Here is a 21355-nt window from a genome sequence, read left to right on the forward strand (position 1 = left end):
TGTTGGGACTGTGACATTCTTCTCCCCGGGCAGAGATGAGGAAGCTGATGTGAGGTGGCAGCCACTTCCCTAAAGCCAAAGAGACAGGCAGAAGCTGCCACCAGTCCAGTGGTTCCTTCACGGAGGTCTTTACCCACCTTCCTCACCCAGTGGCTCCCAAGACCTGCTTTTTCTGGCTGTTCCTGGGCAGCTATCACCCCTACTCACATGTCAGACCCAGTGCCAATGTCTCCCTGGCACACAGGTCAGATCTCACCCCTAATCCCTGGCCAGGGCACAGGGGAGGGGAGGGGGGAAGCTTGGGCTTTTCCTTTTCCTTTTCCTTTTCCTTTCCCTTTTCCTTACCTCCAGCCATCCTAAAGGGGCCTCTTGTACTCCCTGAGACCTCCCTCACCCTCATTAGATCTGACAGAGCTTGAATTAGTCAGAAGCTAAGGAGGCAGGGGGCGGGGGGTCTGGTCAAGGAGGCCCAGAATTCCCTTCCCAGCCTGGTGACCCAGGGGGACTGAGCACAGGCTCCTAGAATGGGGACAGAGGCTGGAAGATGCAGCCAGACTCCTGGATTCCTCCCAGGCCTGGCTCCAAGAACAGGAAGCCAGGGTCCAACTCATAACGAGGTGGCACCTCCTGGGCCCCACTCATCCATGGAGTCTGAAGCAGTGACTGAGGGCTCCCAGCCCAAAGTGGAAAGTCCAGTGGGCCAGCTCTGGGCTCTAAGGAGAGGCCCTCTAACCTCTGTCCACAGCCGTACCACCCACAAAGAGACAGTGTTGTTACAGCCACGGTACTGCTAGGGCCACTAGGAAACCATGACAGGGCCCTCAAGGCAGACCCCGCTTTGGGGACAATGGACAAGAGTTTGGGGTCAGATCTACATCAGGGTCAGGCTTCCGTTTAAGGTCGAATTCACTCTGGGGTTGGGATTGGGGTTTAGTCTGGAACTTGGATCAGTCCGGTGACTGGGCCTTGCTTGGCGCTGTGCTCCTGGAGTCCGTGGATTACAAGTAGGCTGTGGATGAGGGTGACGGGTCCCCCTCCCTGTCTCTGTTCCCCAGGGCGGCTGGGAAGTCGGGCTGCAGCAGGAGTGTGACTACATGCAGATGATCAAGGTACAGCACAACCAGTGCCTGAAGGAGGCCCAGCTGGAGAATGAAACAACAGGTGAGGCCCCCAGTGGCAAGAAGGACCCCCCCAAGGAGCGCCCCTCCCTCACACCGTGAGCCCAGATCCACTCTCAGGTCGAGGCTGCCCAGCTGCAGGGCCATGAGATCAAATGGCAGCACCCTCTGGTCTTCACTCCCCAATCCTGTGCTCCCCGCATTTGGCTCAGCAGCCCTGGGGTGAGAATGGAAGGAAGTAGATGGCTTCCTTCAAAAGTTGCAGCCTGAGCCAGACTCAGAAGGGTGGGCAGGATTGGGAGAAGCAGAGAGGCTGGGAAATTGGGAGGCGCCCAGGCCTACTGCCCGTGGCAGGTGGGGAGCGGCTATGGAGTTCAAGGCTCCCTGTGAGGGAGGGGGAGGGCTGGAGCAGTGGGGAGCCCAGACCAGCTCTGGGCCTCCCTCCTAGAGGTCACCTCCCCGAGGCCGAGCTTACAGTTACGTAGCAGCCTGGCTCAGGAGCAGGGAGCATCTTTCTTCCTGGCTCCCCAGTGCCCCCATCTCCCTGAGGCTGGCAGTTATGCACCCAGTCCTGGGCCCCTCCTCCTGGGCCCTGCCGCCCAGGCTCTCTGCCTCCCGTAGAGGCAGTGAATGTGTGTGTAGCATCACAGATGGCCCCTGCCTCTCCCAGCTCGCAAGGAGGGCCGGCCCTTTGTCTCCCAGGGCCCTGAGACTGCGGCCTGGGTAGAGGGGTGGCCGGATCTGCCTGCTGCCTATGCCCCAACCCCCCACCAGGGCAGGGAGGCAGGACCAGGCTGCAGACAGGCCTTGGAAAGGCTCCACGGTGGGATCCGGGATCATGTGCAGCCCAGAGAGGCCCAGACCCCAGACTATAGGCCCCAAGGGCAGGCCACCCTCGTGATCCCAATGAGGTCATTGCTGGCACCGGGTGCATGGCAGGTGCCAACACCCTGTCACCAGGCAGCTGGCCCGAGATCCAGAGGAGGGCATGTATGGGTCTGGGGGCAGTGAGTCTGCCCATGACCTTGTGAGAGGCTCTGCGCATGTTCACGCACATCCAGCTGTGTGCTCCTGGTCCCTGTCTGTCTAGGGCTATGGCTGTGCCTCTGGGGTGTGTAGCTCCGTGACTGACTCTGAGTGTCTTTGTGTGTTGGAGGCATGTGTTTGTGTAGGCCTGGACCTGCCTGGATGTGTCTGCCTGGTGTGCTGTGTGTGTGTGTGTGTGTGTGTGTGAGTGTCTGTGGCACGCTCAGTCATGTCTGTACATGTGTGTCTGTGAGTGGTGTGTGTCTCTGTGTGTGTGTGTGTGAGTGTCTGTGGCACGCTCAGTCATGTCTGTACATGTGTGTCTGTGAGTGGTGTGTGTCTCTGTGTGTGTGTGTGTGAGTGTCTGTGGCACGCTCAGTCATGTCTGTACATGTGTGTCTGTGAGTGGTGTGTGTCTCTGTGTGTGTGTGTGTGAGTGTCTGTGGCACGCTCAGTCATGTCTGTACATGTGTGTCTGTGAGTGGTGTGTGTCTCTGTGTGTGTGTGTGTGAGTGTCTGTGGCACGCTCAGTCATGTCTGTACATGTGTGTCTGTGAGTGGTGTGTGTCTCTGTGTGTGTGTGTGTGAGTGTCTGTGGCACGCTCAGTCATGTCTGTACATGTGTGTCTGTGAGTGGTGTGTGTCTCTGTGTGTGTGTGTGTGAGTGTCTGTGGCACGCTCAGTCATGTCTGTACATGTGTGTCTGTGAGTGGTGTGTGTCTCTGTGTGTGTGTGTGTGAGTGTCTGTGGCACGCTCAGTCATGTCTGTACATGTGTGTCTGTGAGTGGTGTGTGTCTCTGTGTGTGTGTGTCTCTCTGTTTGCTTGTGTCTGGTTTTTCCATGTCCAAGTAAGTGTACATGTATGTATATGTGCGTGTGTGTTTGTGTGTCTGTGTGCCTGGGAGTGCTTGTCAGTGTGCGTGTCTCTCTGTGCACACACGTCTATAAAACGACAAGCAGTGGCCCCCCCACCCCTGCCTCGCCATCCCCCACCCCAGGCTGGGCTTTCTTTCCTGTTGAGGTGGCAGCACCCACTGGGCATGCTCAGCCAGCCTGGGCCCTGGGTCTCTGTGGGCCTGACGACGTGTGCGGTGGGACCTGAGTGGCCTCCCTGGGGCAGACACACAGGGAATACTCCTGGGCCCAGGTCACAACCACAGGCCCTCCAGGCGCCCAGCATTTGCTTGCCTGTCACCCCCTCTCAGATTCCCGACCCTGCTGTCTCCAGCAGGACGCCTCCCTGACCACGTGCCCTCTACCAGCCCCTCTTCCCTGGCTCCCCCGCTGCCTGCTGGCCTGCACCCCAGCACAGTTCACAACCCAGGCCTGGTGGTGCTGAGATTCCTTGAGGCCAAGCGTGGCCGCTCTGAGGGCAGAGCCCATCCTCCCTCCCCTCTGTGCCTCTTCTGGTGAAGCTGAACTCAGGGCCAGAGACCCAGCTCTGAATCCACTCCTGATCTGGACCGCCGCTGGAGATCCAGAGAGCCTGAAGCCTGGCAAGTACCCAAACACAATAGCTGGCCTGCAAGACAGGGTGTGCCCAGCATTGTCAGGGCTATACACAGTCCAGCCATGCAAGATTCCTGGAAATGGCACTGAGCCCTTCAGACCAGGCAGAGTGCAAGAGGTTTGCTGGAGATGGAGCGTGTGAACAGGCTGTCCCCCTCGCCAGCGACGTGACGTGGGGCTAGTTACATAATCGCTCTGTGCCTCAGTTGCTCATCTGTAAAATGGGAGGGGGTTAAATAAGTTATTTATGTAAAGAGGGTAGAACAGTGTCTCCCATATATAAAGGCTACATAAATGTTTGCTGATGATATGATGAACAGGGTCTTAAATCACTAGCAGGATTTGACTGGCCTGAAGAGCAGCTACATGGCCTCCAGAGATGCTGGCACAGGAATGGAGGAGAGAGACTGGGAGCCAGAGTGAGGCCACAGAAGACTCAGGATAGGATGAGTGGTAGCGGATGAGGTCCCCAAGGCAGGGAGGCTGTGCACTCTGACCAGGCCACGGAGATCCAGGCATTCTCAGCCTTCAGCTGCAGGTGCCACCTGGCTACCGCAGCCCCAGATGGCACCCCTCCCCGGTGTCGGCTGAAGCATTCAGAGGCCGGAGGCTCTTCCCCAAGTGGGGATGTCCCTCCACCCCCTCTTCCCAGGCCCCCTTCTTGGGAACTTGGGAACCTTCGGACCTGGGCTGGGCTGGGTTTGGCCCAGCTGGAGTTGACTTTAGCTCAGGGGTTAGGTTTCCTGAGTAAATCTATGGGACTGGCAGGGTTGCAAAGAGACAATTAAACCTCCCTCCGGGGACGGCATCCAGAGGAGTCCTTGTTCCTCAGGGCCACCCAGACCCTGAACAGGCAAAACCGTGGCATTTGCATCTGCCTATTAAAGTGGACCCCTAGAGACCCCTAGGGGGTCTGTGCATCTGTCACCAGCCAGGCCTTCAAGGCTAATAGGTACACAGTAGAGAGCTCAGCCTGCTATGCAGGGCTTTCTCCAAACTCACTCCCTAATCACCACCCCTGTCACAATTCACAGTGTGACTGGGTTGGAGGCATCTGTGTTGTATGTGAGTTTTATGAAGAACTAGCTAAAGAACTAGCTAAATCCCAATATATTCATCACCCTATCATACCCAACTGCTCCTTTTTACAAGAAATAGTTTCTAATGCCTCCCTTACTATTATAAAATGAAATTTAGGACACAGTTTTTTAAATGATGTTCTAGTTATAACGTAAAACAAAAATAAAGACACACATAATAAAATACTATGTGTGCTGGAATACTATGTGTACATTCCAGCACAATCACACCAAAAGATAAGAAGACATAGTCTAAAGGTTGTACCTATAAATATAAATTCTGGGAATGTGAGAGCTTTAAACATAGATTGATATATATGCTGGTTGCATCACCGACCCAGGTTCACGGCAGCATTGTCGTAGGTGATTTTCCAAAACATTGAACAGCTCTTAGTGAGAACAACTCTTCGAGCACAACGAAGCCCAGTCTTCTCTTCCTTAACTTGGCAGTTGCATTCCTGGAAAACTCATATTGTCAAACCCGTACAATAAGTACCTTGTGTTTATATGTAAAATGGAGTAAGAGTCTAGCCTCTGGTCATTACAAAAGGTTTTCATCTATGCAAACGCCCAGCAACTCATTTGAAAGTCGCAAACACTACACAATTCATGGCTGTGCACGACCATGCAGGATACCTGCCTGGCATCCCTGTCGCCTGCTCATTGAATGCCGGGGAAGGCCCCCTAGTCTCTGCAACAAACAAAACCCCACCACTGTTTGAAACACACAGGGGGCGCTCTGTCTCTCACCAAGGACCATGGGGCTGCACTTATGCCTCCTTCTCCCGCTTCCCTGTACAGCCTGGGCAGGGCTGTGCCTCCCCTCTCAGACTGGAGGCTCCTCAAGGTGGGAGCCTGGAGGAGGAGGAAAAGAGTGGGTGCCTGTGGGCTCAGGCCCCAAGGCTGGAGGCACCTGGTGGCCACGCTGACCCATGTGTCCTCTGCCTTCACCCCACAGGCTGCAGCAAGATGTGGGACAACCTCACCTGCTGGCCAGCCACCCCTCGGGGCCAGGTGGTCGTCTTGGCCTGCCCTCTCATCTTTAAACTCTTCTCGCCCATTCAAGGTAAGAACCCTGGGTTGAAGGGCAGGAGCTTGGTGGCAGGAGTAGAGCCGGCTGGAGTAGGGACTCACCTCTCAAGGAAGTGAGAAGGCAAAGGAGGTGGGCTCAGAGGATGAGCAGAAAGTCTCTCACTCCAGGTGGCCTTTGCCCCTCTGGACCTGTTTCCCTATTTGTAAAGTGGGAATGGGAGATGGAGCAAACGGTCTCTTTGGAGCAGGCCAGTTTCGCTCCCCAGTGCCCGGTGTTGTGACCTCAGCAGTGAGGGAGAGATCCGGATGCCCTCCCTGAGAGTCAGCCACAGGTGTACCATATTCCAGGCCAGCGCCCACCTAGCCCAGCCCTCTTCCAGCGGGACCCAGCACCTGGGCAGACAGGAGATGAGCTCCTCTGGCAGCTCTCATAATGCTCCCTTCAGCAGAGCCTGGCAACCAGCCTTTCCTGGGATCCCCGGAAGCGCCTGCTAATTGCATTCCTCCTGAGGCTCTTCCTTCTGTCCCTGCTGGAATTGTAAAGGCAGATCCTTCACTTGAGAACCTGGAGTCCAGCCCACCATCTGGCTAACCCCGAGGCTGCCAGCCTCAGGGGGGCCCACACCAAGCCTTTCGGCAGATGAGAGAAAGGCAGCCCTTCCTCAGGTGGATTCAACATCTCACCAGAACCTACCTAGTGACAAGCTGAATATGAAGTACACTTTAGCCCCCAGTGTTCATCAGCCAGATGCCCTTGTTGTGCAGTGAACAACCTGTCTAGCTATACTTGGCAGCCTTAGCCTCTGAAAGTGATGGCAAGAAATAGGAGACTGGGCTAGGGGCTGAATACGTAAAGGAAAGAGGCTGTGTTTTCCTGGGCAACTAGATGAAGAAGGTGTGAGCCTCAATTCCAAAGAGGAAAGTTTGCATGTAAGGGAAGTGTGGGATAGGAGTGATGGCAACCCCAACTCCTGCCCCTCTGGGTAACAGGACAGGGGAAGGGGTGTCTTCCTTGGAAGGGTTGGAAGGGACCTGGTTCTACAGGGAAAAAGCTGAAGAGAGTTAAAAGACATCATTTGGCCAGGCTGGGTAAAGAACCTGGGAAGGAGGGGTGGCCAGGCAAAGATTGCTCACCAAGGCACCAAAATGTCTGTGGAGGTCTAGTCCTTTTTTTTTCAATTTATTTATTTTTTGTTGGAGTATTGTTGCTTTACAGTTGTTGTTAGTTTCTGCTGTACAGCACAGTGAATCAGCTATACATGTACACATATCCCCTCTTTTTTGGATTTCCTTCCCTTTAAGGTCACCACAGAGCACTGAATAGAGTGCCCCGTGCTATACAGTCGGTTCTCATTAGTTACCTATTTTATACATAGTAGTGTATATATGTCAATCCCAGTCTCCCAGCTGTGGAGGTCTAGTCCTTTTATTTGTGGTCTGCATGTCTTTCACCTGTGGTGTTTTTGCCATTAAATATTTGAAGAGACTTTTTTTAAGAGTAAAAAGTAGGAGGGCTATTTTGATAAGAAGACAGCACAGTCTATATTACCTGTGCCTATGGGGTCTGTGGGACACCTCCTCCCCGCAGCATCACGTGAAACCGTAGATAAGAAGGTCTTGTCAACCTAAGACGTCTGCCCTGGTTGGCTGGGGTGGGCCGCCATTGACAGGATTTCAGCAAGAGAGTGCCACGATCAGGTCTAGATTTTAGAACAACCCTCCAGGATTCAGGGTGCGGAGCGGGTTGGAGGGGCAGGAAAACAGGGAGACCCATCAGGCGGCTCCTATCTAATCCAGGGGAGATGAGACGGTCGGTGCCGGTGTCGAGAAAAGAGAAGCTGGGGCAGGACTGGTGACTGATGGGGGAGAGGGGAGAGGGGAGTGGGGAGAAAACGACCCCCGATTTCTAGCCCCAGTCACCGAGTAGGGCTTTTCACGTGGAGAACTGAGGGAGGAGGGGGGGCAGGGCAGCCGTGGCTTCTTTTTCGAGACATGACAAATGGGAGGCGACTGGGAGGATGTGGAGTGGCCCTCCCAGCACAGGGTTAAAGTCCCTTGCCCTTTCTCGTACCCTCCGTATCCCCCTCTGCACACACAGGGTCTGTCGGTTCCCCAGCCCAGACTGGGCAAGAGACTGTTGACTCATCCTCAGGGTCCCATGGTGACTTCTACTCAGATCATCTCAAGAGCAGCTCCCTTGGAGTCCTGGGCTTCAGTCCCAGGCTCTTCAAAGAGGCCGCCCAGCCCTGAAGATGACCCACTATCCCCTGCCCTCCCTTGCTCTCTGGGCACTCGGGGCTCCAAGGGACAAAGTCCCCCTCCAGCTGCTGCTGGGAGCCCAAAAAGATGTGGAGTCAGGCTGACCTCGGTCTGCATCCCAGGCCTGCTGCTTCTTTGCTGTGTGACCATGGGCAAGTCACCCAACCTCTCTCACCCTTGGCATCCCCCCTTTTAATGGGACTGTTGGTAACTCCTGATCACGAGCCTTAACACATTAATGTTTGCTTCCCACTGCTCCCACAGAAGGCATGTGAAGCTGCTGTGTAGACACTGATGGGTCACCCAGGCTCGCTAGCTTAATTCATGATAATCCCAGGTGTCCACTACATCATGGACCTGGCCTCATCGAGCCCTGGACCCTCCGGCCAGTGGGGAACCCAAAGCCTGAGCTTTAGTGTCCCTGCTTTAAGGCTGGCTGATTTGGCCTCGTCCCCTTTTTCCTACTTGCCCCAGTCTGGTGGGGACAGTCCCCCAAGCTTCTGGGAAGAGGCATGGCCTCCAGGCCCCCAGTGAGCTCCTGAGATCTGGGGCTGAGGAGGGCCTGCAGTTTGATGAGTGGCTGCTTGAAGCCTCCAGGCCGGCCCACCCTCTGCTGCAACGGGAGAAAGCTGAGGGGGTGAGGAGGGGCGGTGTGACCCTCTCTGAGCTCAGGATGTCTTGACGCCTCTTACAGCTCTGCACCTGGACACCCGAAACAAGTCCTCAGTCACCTCAGTGCAGATGAGGGCCAGGGTTACCTGGGAAGACTATGGGACCACACCTGCTCTACCCTGTCCTATGTATGTGGCCTTGAGCAAGTGACCAGCCTTTTGGAGCCTTACTTCTCAACTGTGAAATGGGATTACTTTCCCACTGGGTGGTTGAGGGGCTTCAAAAAGATAATATGCCTGAAGTGCTCTGTCCAGCGTACCTGGGAAAAGTTCTCAAAACGTGCGTTGTGGTGATGGTGATGGTGATGCTGGTGCTCATGGAGGTGCTGATGGTGGTGGTGCAGGTGAGAAAGGAGCTAGACGGCAGGGATGTCAGGACCCATCTTCTCTCTCAGCTCTTTTCCATCGCCTCACCTTATCTCTCTCCCTACTTTTCCCTCCCCTCCCCCTTCTTCCTCATCCTCTTGCCCCCTTCTACTCCCACCTGTTCTCTCTCCCCTCATCCTCCCTCCCTCCCTCTCCTCCTTTCCTCTCCCACAACAAGCCTGGCAGGAAGGCTGTGTCCTGGACTCAGTGCCTCTGTAATGAGTCCTGGGATGGGGGCAGAGCGCTCTTCTCTGGCTCACCCATTTTCTATTCAGCCTCCCCCCTCCCTGGCGAGTGGGGAGCCTTGGGGTCACCCCTCACCTCACATGGCCACTCAGTGGTCCTGCCCTTTTGCTGCAGCCCTGGTCCTCCGGGGACAGCGGACAGTGCCAGCCTTAGTGGTTCAGCCCCGAGATTCTGCAATGGTGTGCAGCTCAATTATTCTCACACTTGCCTTTGCCTGGTCAGGTGCCCCTTCTCTGTGTGTGAGGACTGCACACCTGCGCCCTTATCAGAGGTCCTCCGACTCCCACCCACCTCCTGCCTCACCTTTGGTCCCTCTCCAGCAGCACATCTGAACCCCCAGCCCCCAGGCGTGGGAGGAAACCCAGACCCGTAGGCCCAGGCAGGCTGACCCAGGAAGACTGGGCAGGCCTGGGCCCCTTGCCGCAGCCAGAAGGCTGCTGTCTGTACCTACAGGACAGACAAAGGAAGCATCTGCCACACCAGCAACCGTGGCCCTGTGACGGGGGTCAGCATTCAGCTCATGACAAGGGTCAGGGATCATACCACGCCAAGGATCCAGGCTGCTTGGACAAGGATCAGAGTTTAAATTGTGCCTGGGGTCAGGTTCAGACACGACAAGGGACAGGAATGTCTGCTCTGGCTGTCATCTGTGTTGGTACATCCCCTGGCTGCCCTGGCGGTGCTTCTCCCTGCCCCAGGCTGCCCCGAGAAGCCCTGGGTGTCCAGGTCGTAACAGCTGGAGCCTGATGCCACAGTGGGTGGTGAGAGTAGGGCTGAGCACAGAGACAGCCAGGCCCCATGCCTACTCCTGTGACCTGCCCACTCCCTGCCTCAACCTCTCTCTTCTCTGCCCCTGCCCTCCACCCAGGCCGCAACGTGAGCCGCAGCTGCACTGACAAGGGCTGGACGCCCCTGGAGCCTGGTCCCTATCCCGTTGCCTGTGGCTTGGATGACAACTCATCGAGTTTGGACGAGGTGGGCCTCAGTGCACCCCACACACACACGCTAGAGTACCTGGGCCTGCTAGCTCCTTCCACTCTCTCCCACCAAGGGGCACAGTTGCCTTCCATGTCAGAGCCAGGACTCGCAGGGTCTGCCCTCCTCAAGCCTCCTCCCTCTCCAGGCCCACATTCCCAGGGACATATCCCCTGGCTCCCCTGACAGGGTCCAGGAGGGGGCTTCCAGGAGGATGACTCACAGCATCAAAGCAGAAGCAGCACCCCCAGGCCAGGCCACCCCACTCCCTCGTGGGAGCCTTGATCCAGCCCTGGCAGGGCAGACAGAGCCCATCCCACCTGTCACATGCAGAAGAAAAACTGAGGTGCGGATCCTGGAAGGAACCAGCCTCAGATACCCAGGAGCCAATCAGGGGCAGGGACAGGGACAGGACCATTGTCCTCAGTCCCAGGATGGGGATCTGCCCTGGAGCAGGTGGAGCATAGGTGTTCTCTGTAAGGATGTGGGGCCAGGAGCCAGGGAAGGATATTGATGGGGAGGCTGGAGTATAACTGAAGTCCCGAGCTAGGAGCCCCTCGCTGCTTTGGTGGGTGAATGTAGTCTGTCTGTGATGACCTCTGGCCCACCCCCAAAGCCCTTCACAGACAAGGCTTTCACTCCTCCCAAGAGGGCAGCAATTTCCTCAGAGGCCTTAAAAGCCCACCAGATCCTCGGGCAGGATCCTTCTTGACCACTGGCCTCTGTTCCAGCAGGGTGTGGAAAGTGGGGAGGAAGGAGGGGCTGCCCAGTGACCAAGACTCTGCGTGTGTGTCCATGGGGAGGGACCAGCAGGAAGCCCTTGGTGTCCAGCTTTGTCCCTCCTCCCCATAAAGGCCAGATTGCCCTCCTCCTGCTAAATCCAGCCTCTGAGAGTCCCAAATGGGAAATTACCCTCCCCCTAGCGTCTTCTTTACCATTGTCCATTCCTCGCCACTTGGCGAGAGGGCCTCATGTGGGGGGTCTGAAGGGCAAGCAGTCTTGTGCTTGAGGATGCCAAGCCCAGAGCTGGCCCACATGGGCTGTTGGACACGTGACTGAAGAATGAATGGATGGACCAATGGGTCGTGTGAGGTCTTCGCTCCTTCGTCCACTGACATTTCCCTTGTGAAGGAGCAGAGAAAGGGCATTCAACCCCCGCCCCACCCTGGGAAGCAGTCCTGTCTCATTTGTGGAAACCAGGGACGAAGGGGCTCTGGGAACTGGAAGGGGCCACTCAGCTACTCCTGGGAGCCCTGGGCCTCAGCCTCCTCATCTGCCAAGGCAGGGATGAGAGGCAGGATGTATAGGGCACCCCGCCTCTGCCAACACCCCCTAGGTGAGTCCCCCCACCCCCGCCCAAGATCCTCACCCACCTCCCTCTAGCAGCAGCAGACAATGTTCTACAGTTCTGTGAAGACTGGCTACACCGTCGGCTACAGCCTGTCCCTCGCCACCCTCCTGGTCGCCACTGCCATCCTGAGCCTGTTCAGGTGAGGACCAGCTCCTGCAACAGGTCTCAAAGAAGACCAGCCAGGTCACTCCTCACCCAGGCATGCTCTGCCCCCTCCACTGTCAGCTCCCAGGCAGCACACAGTCCTGCCCCAGCGCCCCCGCCAGGCCAGCCTCCCCTAGAGGCAGCAGGGTGCTCAAAGTGTTCACCTGTGTCGGCCTCATCCCTCACAGGATGCCCTGTACCCGGGGATAGGGCACCAGAGGGCGGGGCCTGTGCCCTGGAATGAGGCACCTGCAAGCCAGGCTGCACACATGGGTAGGATACCTGGGGACAGGGCCCCCCTTCGGGGTGGGGTCTGCATTCAGAGGCTACAGGCCCTACCCTTCCTCAGAGCACTGGACGTGTTGGTTGGGGCGGGGGTCTGAGGCCCCTTCGGCCTCCCAGATCTGGCCACCTCCCACAGGAAGCTCCACTGCACGCGGAACTACATCCACATGCATCTCTTCATATCCTTCATCCTGAGGGCCACCGCTGTCTTCATCAAAGACTTGGCCCTCTTCGACAGCGGGGAGTCGGACCACTGCTCCAAGGGCTCGGTGAGGACCTGCCCAGGCCCACCTCCCCGGCCCACCTCTTCCATCTCTCACCTGAATCTCCTCTTCTCCCTCTGCTCCCCCCTGTCTCCCCTTCTCTCTCTCTCTCTCTCTCCCTCTCCCTCTCTCTCTCTCCCTCTCTCTTTCTCTCTCTCTCTCTCCAAAGATGGCCCCCCTCCGACCCTGCCTGCCAGCTCCTAGGATCCCACTTCCCTCCCAGCAGCAGGAGATGGTGCTTGGCCATCTGGGAGTTCACACACCTACTCCTGCCAATGAAAAACACCGCTCCTGGGTGCAAAGTGGTACACTTCGTGCCAGAGCCCACAGCCCCCTTCCCGCCTCTGCTGCTAACTTCCCATGTGACCCTAGGGAAATCCCTTGCTCAGTTTCCCCATCGTGCAAGGACATTCAAGCTTCCTTCCATCCCTCCTCTCTGCCATCTGCATACCCATGGCTCTGCTCACCGTGCCCCGCTTCCTACTCCCCCCGTTGCCTTCTGGAGCCAGTCCGAGCCCACACAGCCCTCCTCCCTCAGTCACTCCGGACCTTCCTGGGCAAGGGAGGTTAAGAGAGCATTTAAGGAATTCATCGCCCATCACTAAGGGGTCCATCTCCAGGTGATTCTGTGCTCAGGGCCCCCTCCCTGAGTGCCCCCTGAGCTGAGACAGAGAGCTCAAGACCAGCCCTGGCTCCCATTCGTCCCTTGTGGTCAGTGACTTTTTGCCTCATGAGTGACCTCAGAGGCAGTGCATTATTTCAGGGGTCAGAAGTACCTTCTCCCCAGAGAGTGAAATTGAAAGTGAATCTCCCCAGGGAGTTCCCTGGCTGTCCAGTGGTTAGGACTCCACGTTCTCACTGCCAAGGCCCCAGGTTTGATCCCTGACCTGGGAACTGAGATCCCACAAGCTGCGAGGTGTGGCCAAAAAAAAAAAAAAAAGGAGACTTTCTCCAGAGAGTGATGGTGGTATCTCAGGCATCTTGACAAGGGGGAGGGAACACCCCGGGGAGCCACCCTGGCCATTCCCAGAGCACCTCAGATGATCCCGCCTGGGAGTAGGGCTCAGACCTGTGCGGTGTGAGCCCCAGAGCCTGGGGAGCAGCCTGAAGCCTCCAGTGCACTTTTTGAGGATAATTGTGGAAATGAGCTTCCCGATTCATTAGCAGCTCTCTGAAGCTTTTCTAAGGCAAGGAGAAGCACAGATAATAGTCCTGTTAAAGAGCTGAGTTATTCTTGCTGTAAAGCAGACGAGGGAAGGTGGGGGAAACAGACTGCCTGTAACAGGAGGGACTGAAGTAAGACCTGGGGAAGGACTTTCCAACCATTGGGAGAGGAGGGTAGGCTGCTCTCTGAGGGTGCCTCAAAGCCGAGGGCACAGGAGGAAAGGATGGGAACCTGTGTTCTCTGAGTACAAGGAGGAATGAAGGCAGAGGGGCTTCCTGGAGGAGGGTGGCTTTAAGCTCTGACTTACAGGTATCTGGGCTCAATCTGCACCGGCAGATAGTTTCTGGGAGAGGACAGATGGCCCAGAAGACCTTCTAATCATGCGAGCTGGGCCGCCCAGAGCCCCTGATTTCCCTGCCCAGGGGTCTTCCTAACTCCTCCATTGTCCTCACCTGCCTGGGGAACCCCTTCTTCCTTTAGCTCTTCTGGCCCCCAGGAGGAATGATCATCCCTCCACTCTCCTTTTTTTCCTAACCTCTACTTCACCCCCCTCTTCCGTCTTCTCCATCCCCATCTTTCCCCCAGCAATTCCATCTAAACCCCACTCCACAGTCCACAGCCCATATCCCTACACTTTCAAGGGATTCTTGCTAATGCAAGCAAGAATTCTCCCTTATACGTCTTCCAGCTACCTTCAATCACAATAGGAATAAGATAAATGAGTAGCGGGGATGGTAAGTGGATGGGTTGGTGGCTGGACGACTGAGTAAATAGTATGTGGATGACTAAGTGGAAGGATAGATGGATAAAATAAGAAAAATTGGATAGATCATGGGTGGGGGTATATTGGTGGTTGGATGGATGAGCAGATTGATGGACAAGTGGATAAATGAATGGATGGATAGATGTCTAGGTGTGTGGGTTGGTAGTGGATGTCTAGTGTGTGGATAGTAGATGAATGGAGAGACGGACAGGTGAGTCTGTGGGTGGACTGATAGACGGAAGATGATGGATGCAGATAGATAGTTAATGGTTGGAGGACTGGATGGTAGCTGGATAGATGGGTGAGTTGGCAGTGGATGTCTGGTGGGTGGGTGGGTAAGTAAATGGATAAATAGATAGGTGGGTAGGTGGGTAGGTCTGGTGGATGGGTAGGTGGGTGGCTAGATATATAGATAGGAAAATGAATTGATGATAAATTGAGGGGTGGATAATTAAAATTGCAAGCTTATTCCAAATCATCAGATGATGTAAAATTAGGGATAAAGGGAAAGCCGCGGAGTATATTTCTAAGGGAATAAGACAAAAATAACTAAGAGAGTAAGTTGGCTGTACTGCGATCCTGCTTGTCACCCCAGACAGAGATGTGGGCAGGCAGGGACCCCTGCTAGCCCCGCTGGGCCCCCTCTTCTCGTCCCCCTGCAGGTGGGCTGTAAGGCTGCCGTGGTGTTATTCCAGTACTGTGCTTGACAAGGGGGAGGGAACACCCCGGGGAGCCACCCTGGCCATTCCCAGAGCACCTCAGATGATCCCGCCTGGGAGTAGGGCTCAGACCTGTGCGGTGTGAGCCCCAGAGCCTGGGGAGCAGCCTGAAGCCTCCAGTGCACTTTTTGAGGATAATTGTGGAAATGAGCTTCCCGATTCATTAGCAGCTCTCTGAAGCTTTTCTAAGGCAAGGAGAAGCACAGATAATAGTCCTGTTAAAGAGCTGAGTTATTCTTGCTGTAAAGCAGACGAGGGAAGGTGGGGGAAACAGACTGCCTGTAACAGGAGGGACTGAAGTAAGACCTGGGGAAGGACTTTCCAACCATTGGGAGAGGAGGGTAGGCTGCTCTCTGAGGGTGCCTCAAAGCCGAGGGCACAGGAGGAAAGGATGGGAACCTGTGTTCTCTGAGTACAAGGAGGAATGAAGGCAGAGGGGCTTCCTGGAGGAGGGTGGCTTTAAGCTCTGACTTACAGGTATCTGGGCTCAATCTGCACCGGCAGATAGTTTCTGGGAGAGGACAGATGGCCCAGAAGACCTTCTAATCATGCGAGCTGGGCCGCCCAGAGCCCCTGATTTCCCTGCCCAGGGGTCTTCCTAACTCCTCCATTGTCCTCACCTGCCTGGGGAACCCCTTCTTCCTTTAGCTCTTCTGGCCCCCAGGAGGAATGATCATCCCTCCACTCTCCTTTTTTTCCTAACCTCTACTTCACCCCCCTCTTCCGTCTTCTCCATCCCCATCTTTCCCCCAGCAATTCCATCTAAACCCCACTCCACAGTCCACAGCCCATATCCCTACACTTTCAAGGGATTCTTGCTAATGCAAGCAAGAATTCTCCCTTATACGTCTTCCAGCTACCTTCAATCACAATAGGAATAAGATAAATGAGTAGCGGGGATGGTAAGTGGATGGGTTGGTGGCTGGACGACTGAGTAAATAGTATGTGGATGACTAAGTGGAAGGATAGATGGATAAAATAAGAAAAATTGGATAGATCATGGGTGGGGGTATATTGGTGGTTGGATGGATGAGCAGATTGATGGACAAGTGGATAAATGAATGGATGGATAGATGTCTAGGTGTGTGGGTTGGTAGTGGATGTCTAGTGTGTGGATAGTAGATGAATGGAGAGACGGACAGGTGAGTCTGTGGGTGGACTGATAGACGGAAGATGATGGATGCAGATAGATAGTTAATGGTTGGAGGACTGGATGGTAGCTGGATAGATGGGTGAGTTGGCAGTGGATGTCTGGTGGGTGGGTGGGTAAGTAAATGGATAAATAGATAGGTGGGTAGGTGGGTAGGTCTGGTGGATGGGTAGGTGGGTGGCTAGATATATAGATAGGAAAATGAATTGATGATAAATTGAGGGGTGGATAATTAAAATTGCAAGCTTATTCCAAATCATCAGATGATGTAAAATTAGGGATAAAGGGAAAGCCGCGGAGTATATTTCTAAGGGAATAAGACAAAAATAACTAAGAGAGTAAGTTGGCTGTACTGCGATCCTGCTTGTCACCCCAGACAGAGATGTGGGCAGGCAGGGACCCCTGCTAGCCCCGCTGGGCCCCCTCTTCTCGTCCCCCTGCAGGTGGGCTGTAAGGCTGCCGTGGTGTTATTCCAGTACTGTGTCATGGCCAACTTCTTCTGGCTGCTGGTGGAGGGCCTCTACCTGCACACCCTGCTCGCCATCTCATTCTTCTCTGAGAGGAAGTACTTCTGGGGGTACATATTCATCGGCTGGGGTATGGTACCAGGGAGGGCTGCCAGGCTGGGAACCAGGGGGCAAAGCCTGGGGAGCTCACTAGGGGGTGGGTGCCAGCCCAGCCTGCTGCCTTAGGTCTTGCTGGGCTGCAGATCCTGCCTGCAAGGCACTCGGCCATGGGCTGATAAAAGCCCTCCCATTGTCTGACCCCTGGGCAGGTGCCTTCTGGCTGCAGCTGCACCTCGAGCTGCCCTGTGGAACAGACAGGTCCTCTGAGCATCCTTCCGTTTCCCCTCCAGTCCTTGAAACACACAGGACCACTGCTAATCTATACAGTGCCTCTGCCAAAAGGAGAAAACGAGTCCCCTTTAGGCAGACACAGTCCCTCAGACATAGAGCTTCACCCCCTCATTGAGGAATCTTTGCGCACTGAGCTACCTATATATGCCACCATAGGTGGCCACGTTGGAAACCCACCGTTTTCTCTCCCTGCCTCTTCCTGGCTCTTCCTCCTTGATCTCCCCCTCTTCCTGCCACACTCTCTCCTCTTTCTCTCTCCTTTGGCCCTGACAGGGGTGCCCAGCACATTCACCATGGTGTGGACCATCATCAGAATCCATTTTGAGGATTACGGGTGAGCTGTCACCCCACCCCCTCCTCCTGGCTGCTGTCACTCGGGGCAGATCCCCCAGGTGGGATGAGGGGGACCAGGGAGTAACAGACTCTGGGCCAGGGGTCTCCAAAGGGTTTGGGGGCAGAGCCGGGGACAACAGGAGGACTGCTGACTCTCTCTGGCCAAGGACAATCTCTCTCATTCTCCCCCACCATACCCTGCCCAGATGCTGGGATACCATCATCTCCTCACTGTGGTGGATCATAAAGGCCCCCATCCTCGCCTCCATCTTGGTAAGGCCTCCTCCCACCACTTAGGGATGGGGAGACTGAGGCCCGGAGTGGGTAGACAACTGACCAAGGTCCCACAGGAAATTCGTGTCTAGGTCAGAACTGAACCCTAGGCTTCCCAATGCCTAATGCAGAACTGTCCCCAGCCCTTTCCCCACCAGTTCTTCCTCTAGAGTAGAGAAAGCAGATTGGGAGGCCCAGCCCTTAGGGATGTGAGGGAGAGCTCCTGGATGACTTCCCCGAAGCGGGAAGAGCCAGGGGAGAGGTAAGATGGACGGATAGCTGGGCCCTGGGGAAGAAGACAGGCCATCAGCCCAGGGGCCGGCCTCCCCTCTCTGACCACCCGACCTTGGCCCCCACCCACCAGGTGAACTTCATCCTCTTTATTCGCATCATCAGGATCCTGGTTCACAAACTGCGGGCCCCGGATGTCGGGAAGAGTGACAGCAGCCCATACTCGTGAGTATATGGGCCCGGGGCCCCGGCTCTCCCGGTATCCCCAGCCCCAGTCCACAAATCATCCCACGTCCCCTGGAAGCCCCCCTCCAGAATCATCAAAAACCCACCTTGCTCTTGCCCACCTCTGCCCCCATGGCCTGGCTCAGTGCACGAGTGTCCCCTGCCCAGTCCCACCCTCACCAGGCCCATGAGTCCCAGGTCTGCTTCTCCTGCATGACTTACCTAGCAGGTGATCGGCCCCGCTGTGTAACTGCTGTCAAGCCAGAGAGCTCGAGAACACAGTAGATAACGTGTGTCCTGTTCACACCGTGTGCCCAGTCCCTGGCATGGGCCTGGCACAGAAAAGGGGCACAGTAGATGCATGCCCCGGGGGAGCCCCCTGTCTACCAAGGAAATGGCCGTATTCGGGACTCAGTCCTCCCTGAGAGTAGTAACGGCATCCACAGATTACATGCCAGGTGTGTGCAACGGGGTTTCCAAGCATCATCTCATTTCGTCTGTACAGTCTCCTCCAAATTGTCCCCGTTTCACAGATGAGGAAACTGACACATACTCCCTCCTCCTCTAGGGTTTGGGAGCACATCGTCTTGGCAGGGGAAGGGCACGGTGTCTGTGGGACAGGGGTCATATCCTTGCTTGGAAAGGTGTGAGGGCTCTTCCTGTGCTTGGGGGGGCCTGGAGAACAGGCAGGCTTTCATGAGAACAACAAGGCTGGAGACAGAACTACAGAAACATGAATGGGGTGGCTGTGGGAGGGTGAGTCGGTCTGTGTGCCCACAGATGGGAACAGGAGATTGATTATCAGCACTGCACAGACAAGACAAACCTGGGGTGTCCCACAGAGGCCTTCCAGTCCTGTGATCCAGAATGTTCTCCTGGGCCTGGCTTCTCTCTGGGGAATCTGTGCTGTGGTCCTAAGATTCCTGGCTAGAATGTCACGAGCTGCTGGATTTAGGATTCTATTCTGGAATCCTGTGATTCTCTCTGATGAGACTAAGACTCCCGTTCCTGGTGTGACAGCACTTCCTCCCTCGGGGTGTGGAGGTGGAGCTTCCCTTCCAGTTTGAGAAAGGAAGGCCCTGCAGGGGTCTGCAGTCTGCCAGGGGGTAGCACATCAGGCCTGTGCCCCCTCCTCCTCTACTCTCCCTGTGGGGCCTTGTTTTCCCCAACATACAACTGCTCAAAAGGGCTTGAATCTGAGGCAAAGAGAACCGGTCATCACCAGGTCCACGTGGGTGAGGTGGAAACTGAACAGCTGTCGGCAGGCAGAAGGGGTGGGGGGAGTAGGAGATGGAGCTCCCCGCGGAGGGACTGTCAGCTCCCACTCTCCACCTCCCCACAAGCCTCCAATTTAAAGAAAGCCTCCATCTGTCAGCCTCAGGCACGTGGGATAGGTTTGCAGTCAAGGAGCGGTGGGCAGTGCTCGGGATACTGGCGTGGCTGGGGACCAGGTCCAGGAAGGAGTGGAGGGGCAAGGCCAGCTCCTCTGCCCCCAGTTTGCTGTGGGTCCTCGGGCCCAGGGCTAGGCCTACCTGGACTGACTGCCAAGGCAGGAGACACAGAGGCAGAGACACACTCGCCCCTCAGACCTCTCCCAGCCAGGGAACTGTGGGTTCACACTGCCTGGACCAGCTATGAGGTCAAGTGGCTGGGAGGCCTGAAACAGGATGAGCTCTGCTCCATGGGAAAGGGGCAAGTCATTTAGAGTGACTGTGGACCCTGCTGAGCACACATGGCCGGTGAAGCAGGAGCTGGTCCTCCAGAGAATTCTGGGGGTGCGTGTACTGGTGTGGGGAGCGGGGGTAGGGTGGAAAGGGGTGTAATCCCAGAAAAGGTGGCAACTCCTGGGGAAGTAGATGCAGCAGAGAAGCCAAAGACAGGGCTTTACTAGTTGACCCTGAGTCATCCTTGGTGACCAGGCACAAACTTGAGCACGCATCATCCTCCCAAGTGGCCTTGGGCATCTGTGGTCAGCAACCCAATTACAAAAACTTCCTTCCCAAACGCCCTCATTTCCAGTAGAGTACTGGTCTCTCATAAATGCACTGTATTTCATAGCACCCAAAGCGCTTCCAAGTTTACAGTGGGCCCCACTTCCGTTACTTGACCATGTTGAGCATACGCTTGCCCCATTGTGCAGATTGGAGAAACTGAGACCAGGGGAAGGGAAACCAGGATCTCCTGTTGCTCAATAAACTATCCCCGTTAGCGGCCATAGAGTCTGAAATACCACTATTACACGTAATCCTTGGGATCGAGCCCTGGCCCTCCTTTATACTCTCTCCTCTAGAAAGTGAAAATAGAGGGGTTTCCCTCTCCTTGCAAGCTACATTTGCTAGGATTCTTTATCCACTTACTTCTAGTTAAATTTGACCAGTGGGAGGCTCTGGAAGGGTATTAGATAGGACAAAGGCGAGGGAAGCTACAGACTTTCTCTCATGGCTCCAGCATTGACTCTGGCATGGTCTCTGGCACCGACTATATCTCTCTGTGGCTCGAGCTCATTCAAGAAGCCCTTCTCAACATGTTCCCATCTCATTCAAGGGACTCCTCCCGTGTTGATTTTAGCACTTACTTAGTAAGGCCTCTACCATAGGACCCCAACCCTTTCCAGGTAGCCCTGTCCTTGGATTCTGGTAAAGCCACCTCTTCCCTTTGTCCCTCCTTCACTGGAGCTGGAAGTCCAAGGGAGGAGGCCCGGGGGGCATGAGGTCATAGGCACTGCAGATATGGAACAGAAACAGCTGTGGACATAGGACGGATGGGAACCAACAGTCTATCCTCACACGTCCTGGTCGTTGTCCCCGTCTCCTGTGCCCCATGTGCCCACATGTGTGGACGCCCATACCCACTGCCTGCCCCTCCCCTGCCCCCAGGAGGCTGGCCAAGTCCACCCTTCTGCTGATCCCCCTGTTTGGAGTGCACTACATCACGTTTGCCTTCTTCCCCGACAACTTTAAGGCTGAAGTGAAAATGGTCTTTGAGCTCGTCGTGGGGTCTTTCCAGGTATGAACCGTGGACTTAAGGCTGCGTTCTTCTCTGGGCTTTAAGGGAGGAAATTCACCTGGGGCCTTGGCCTCTTGCCACTAGATTCCAATCTTTTCATTGCAGTAAGTATTAATTAAGCACCAGCTGTATGTCTGGCCCTTTGTTTCGCCAGGGGAACACAGGGGTGGGGCAGGGTTTGGGGCTCCAGGGGCTGTCGACCTCACCTCTCCCGCTCCCTTCCTCCCCAGGGTTTTGTGGTGGCCATCCTCTACTGCTTCCTCAACGGCGAGGTAAGCCCCTCTCAGACCTTGGGGGGGGGGGGGGGG

General features: G+C 55.6%; 1 protein-coding gene across 5 annotated transcripts in view; it reads left to right on the plus strand.

Annotated features, from left to right (window-relative positions):
* Positions 1–21355, plus strand: part of VIPR1 (vasoactive intestinal peptide receptor 1) — a 34405-nt gene that overhangs the window by 10110 nt on the left and 2940 nt on the right. The window contains exons 2-12 of one of the 5 annotated variants that reach the window (XM_007445683.1): positions 1056–1161; positions 5692–5799; positions 10176–10282; positions 11669–11772; positions 12199–12331; positions 16566–16719; positions 17253–17313; positions 17519–17585; positions 17950–18041; positions 20918–21047; positions 21278–21319. In XM_007445683.1, coding sequence (XP_007445745.1) covers positions 1056–1161; positions 5692–5799; positions 10176–10282; positions 11669–11772; positions 12199–12331; positions 16566–16719; positions 17253–17313; positions 17519–17585; positions 17950–18041; positions 20918–21047; positions 21278–21319 — 1104 coding nt within the window. Of the gene's footprint in view, positions 1–1055; positions 1162–5691; positions 5800–10175; positions 10283–11665; positions 11773–12198; positions 12332–16565; positions 16720–17252; positions 17314–17518; positions 17586–17949; positions 18042–20917; positions 21048–21277; positions 21320–21355 lie in introns of all 5 variants that reach the window. The other 4 variants (XM_007445684.1, XM_007445686.1, XM_007445685.1 and 1 more) reach the window with 4 other exon arrangements.

Source organism: Lipotes vexillifer, unplaced genomic scaffold (genome assembly GCF_000442215.2).
Source record: "Lipotes vexillifer unplaced genomic scaffold, Lipotes_vexillifer_v1.1 scaffold1136, whole genome shotgun sequence".
Taxonomy (NCBI): domain Eukaryota; kingdom Metazoa; phylum Chordata; class Mammalia; order Artiodactyla; family Lipotidae; genus Lipotes; species Lipotes vexillifer.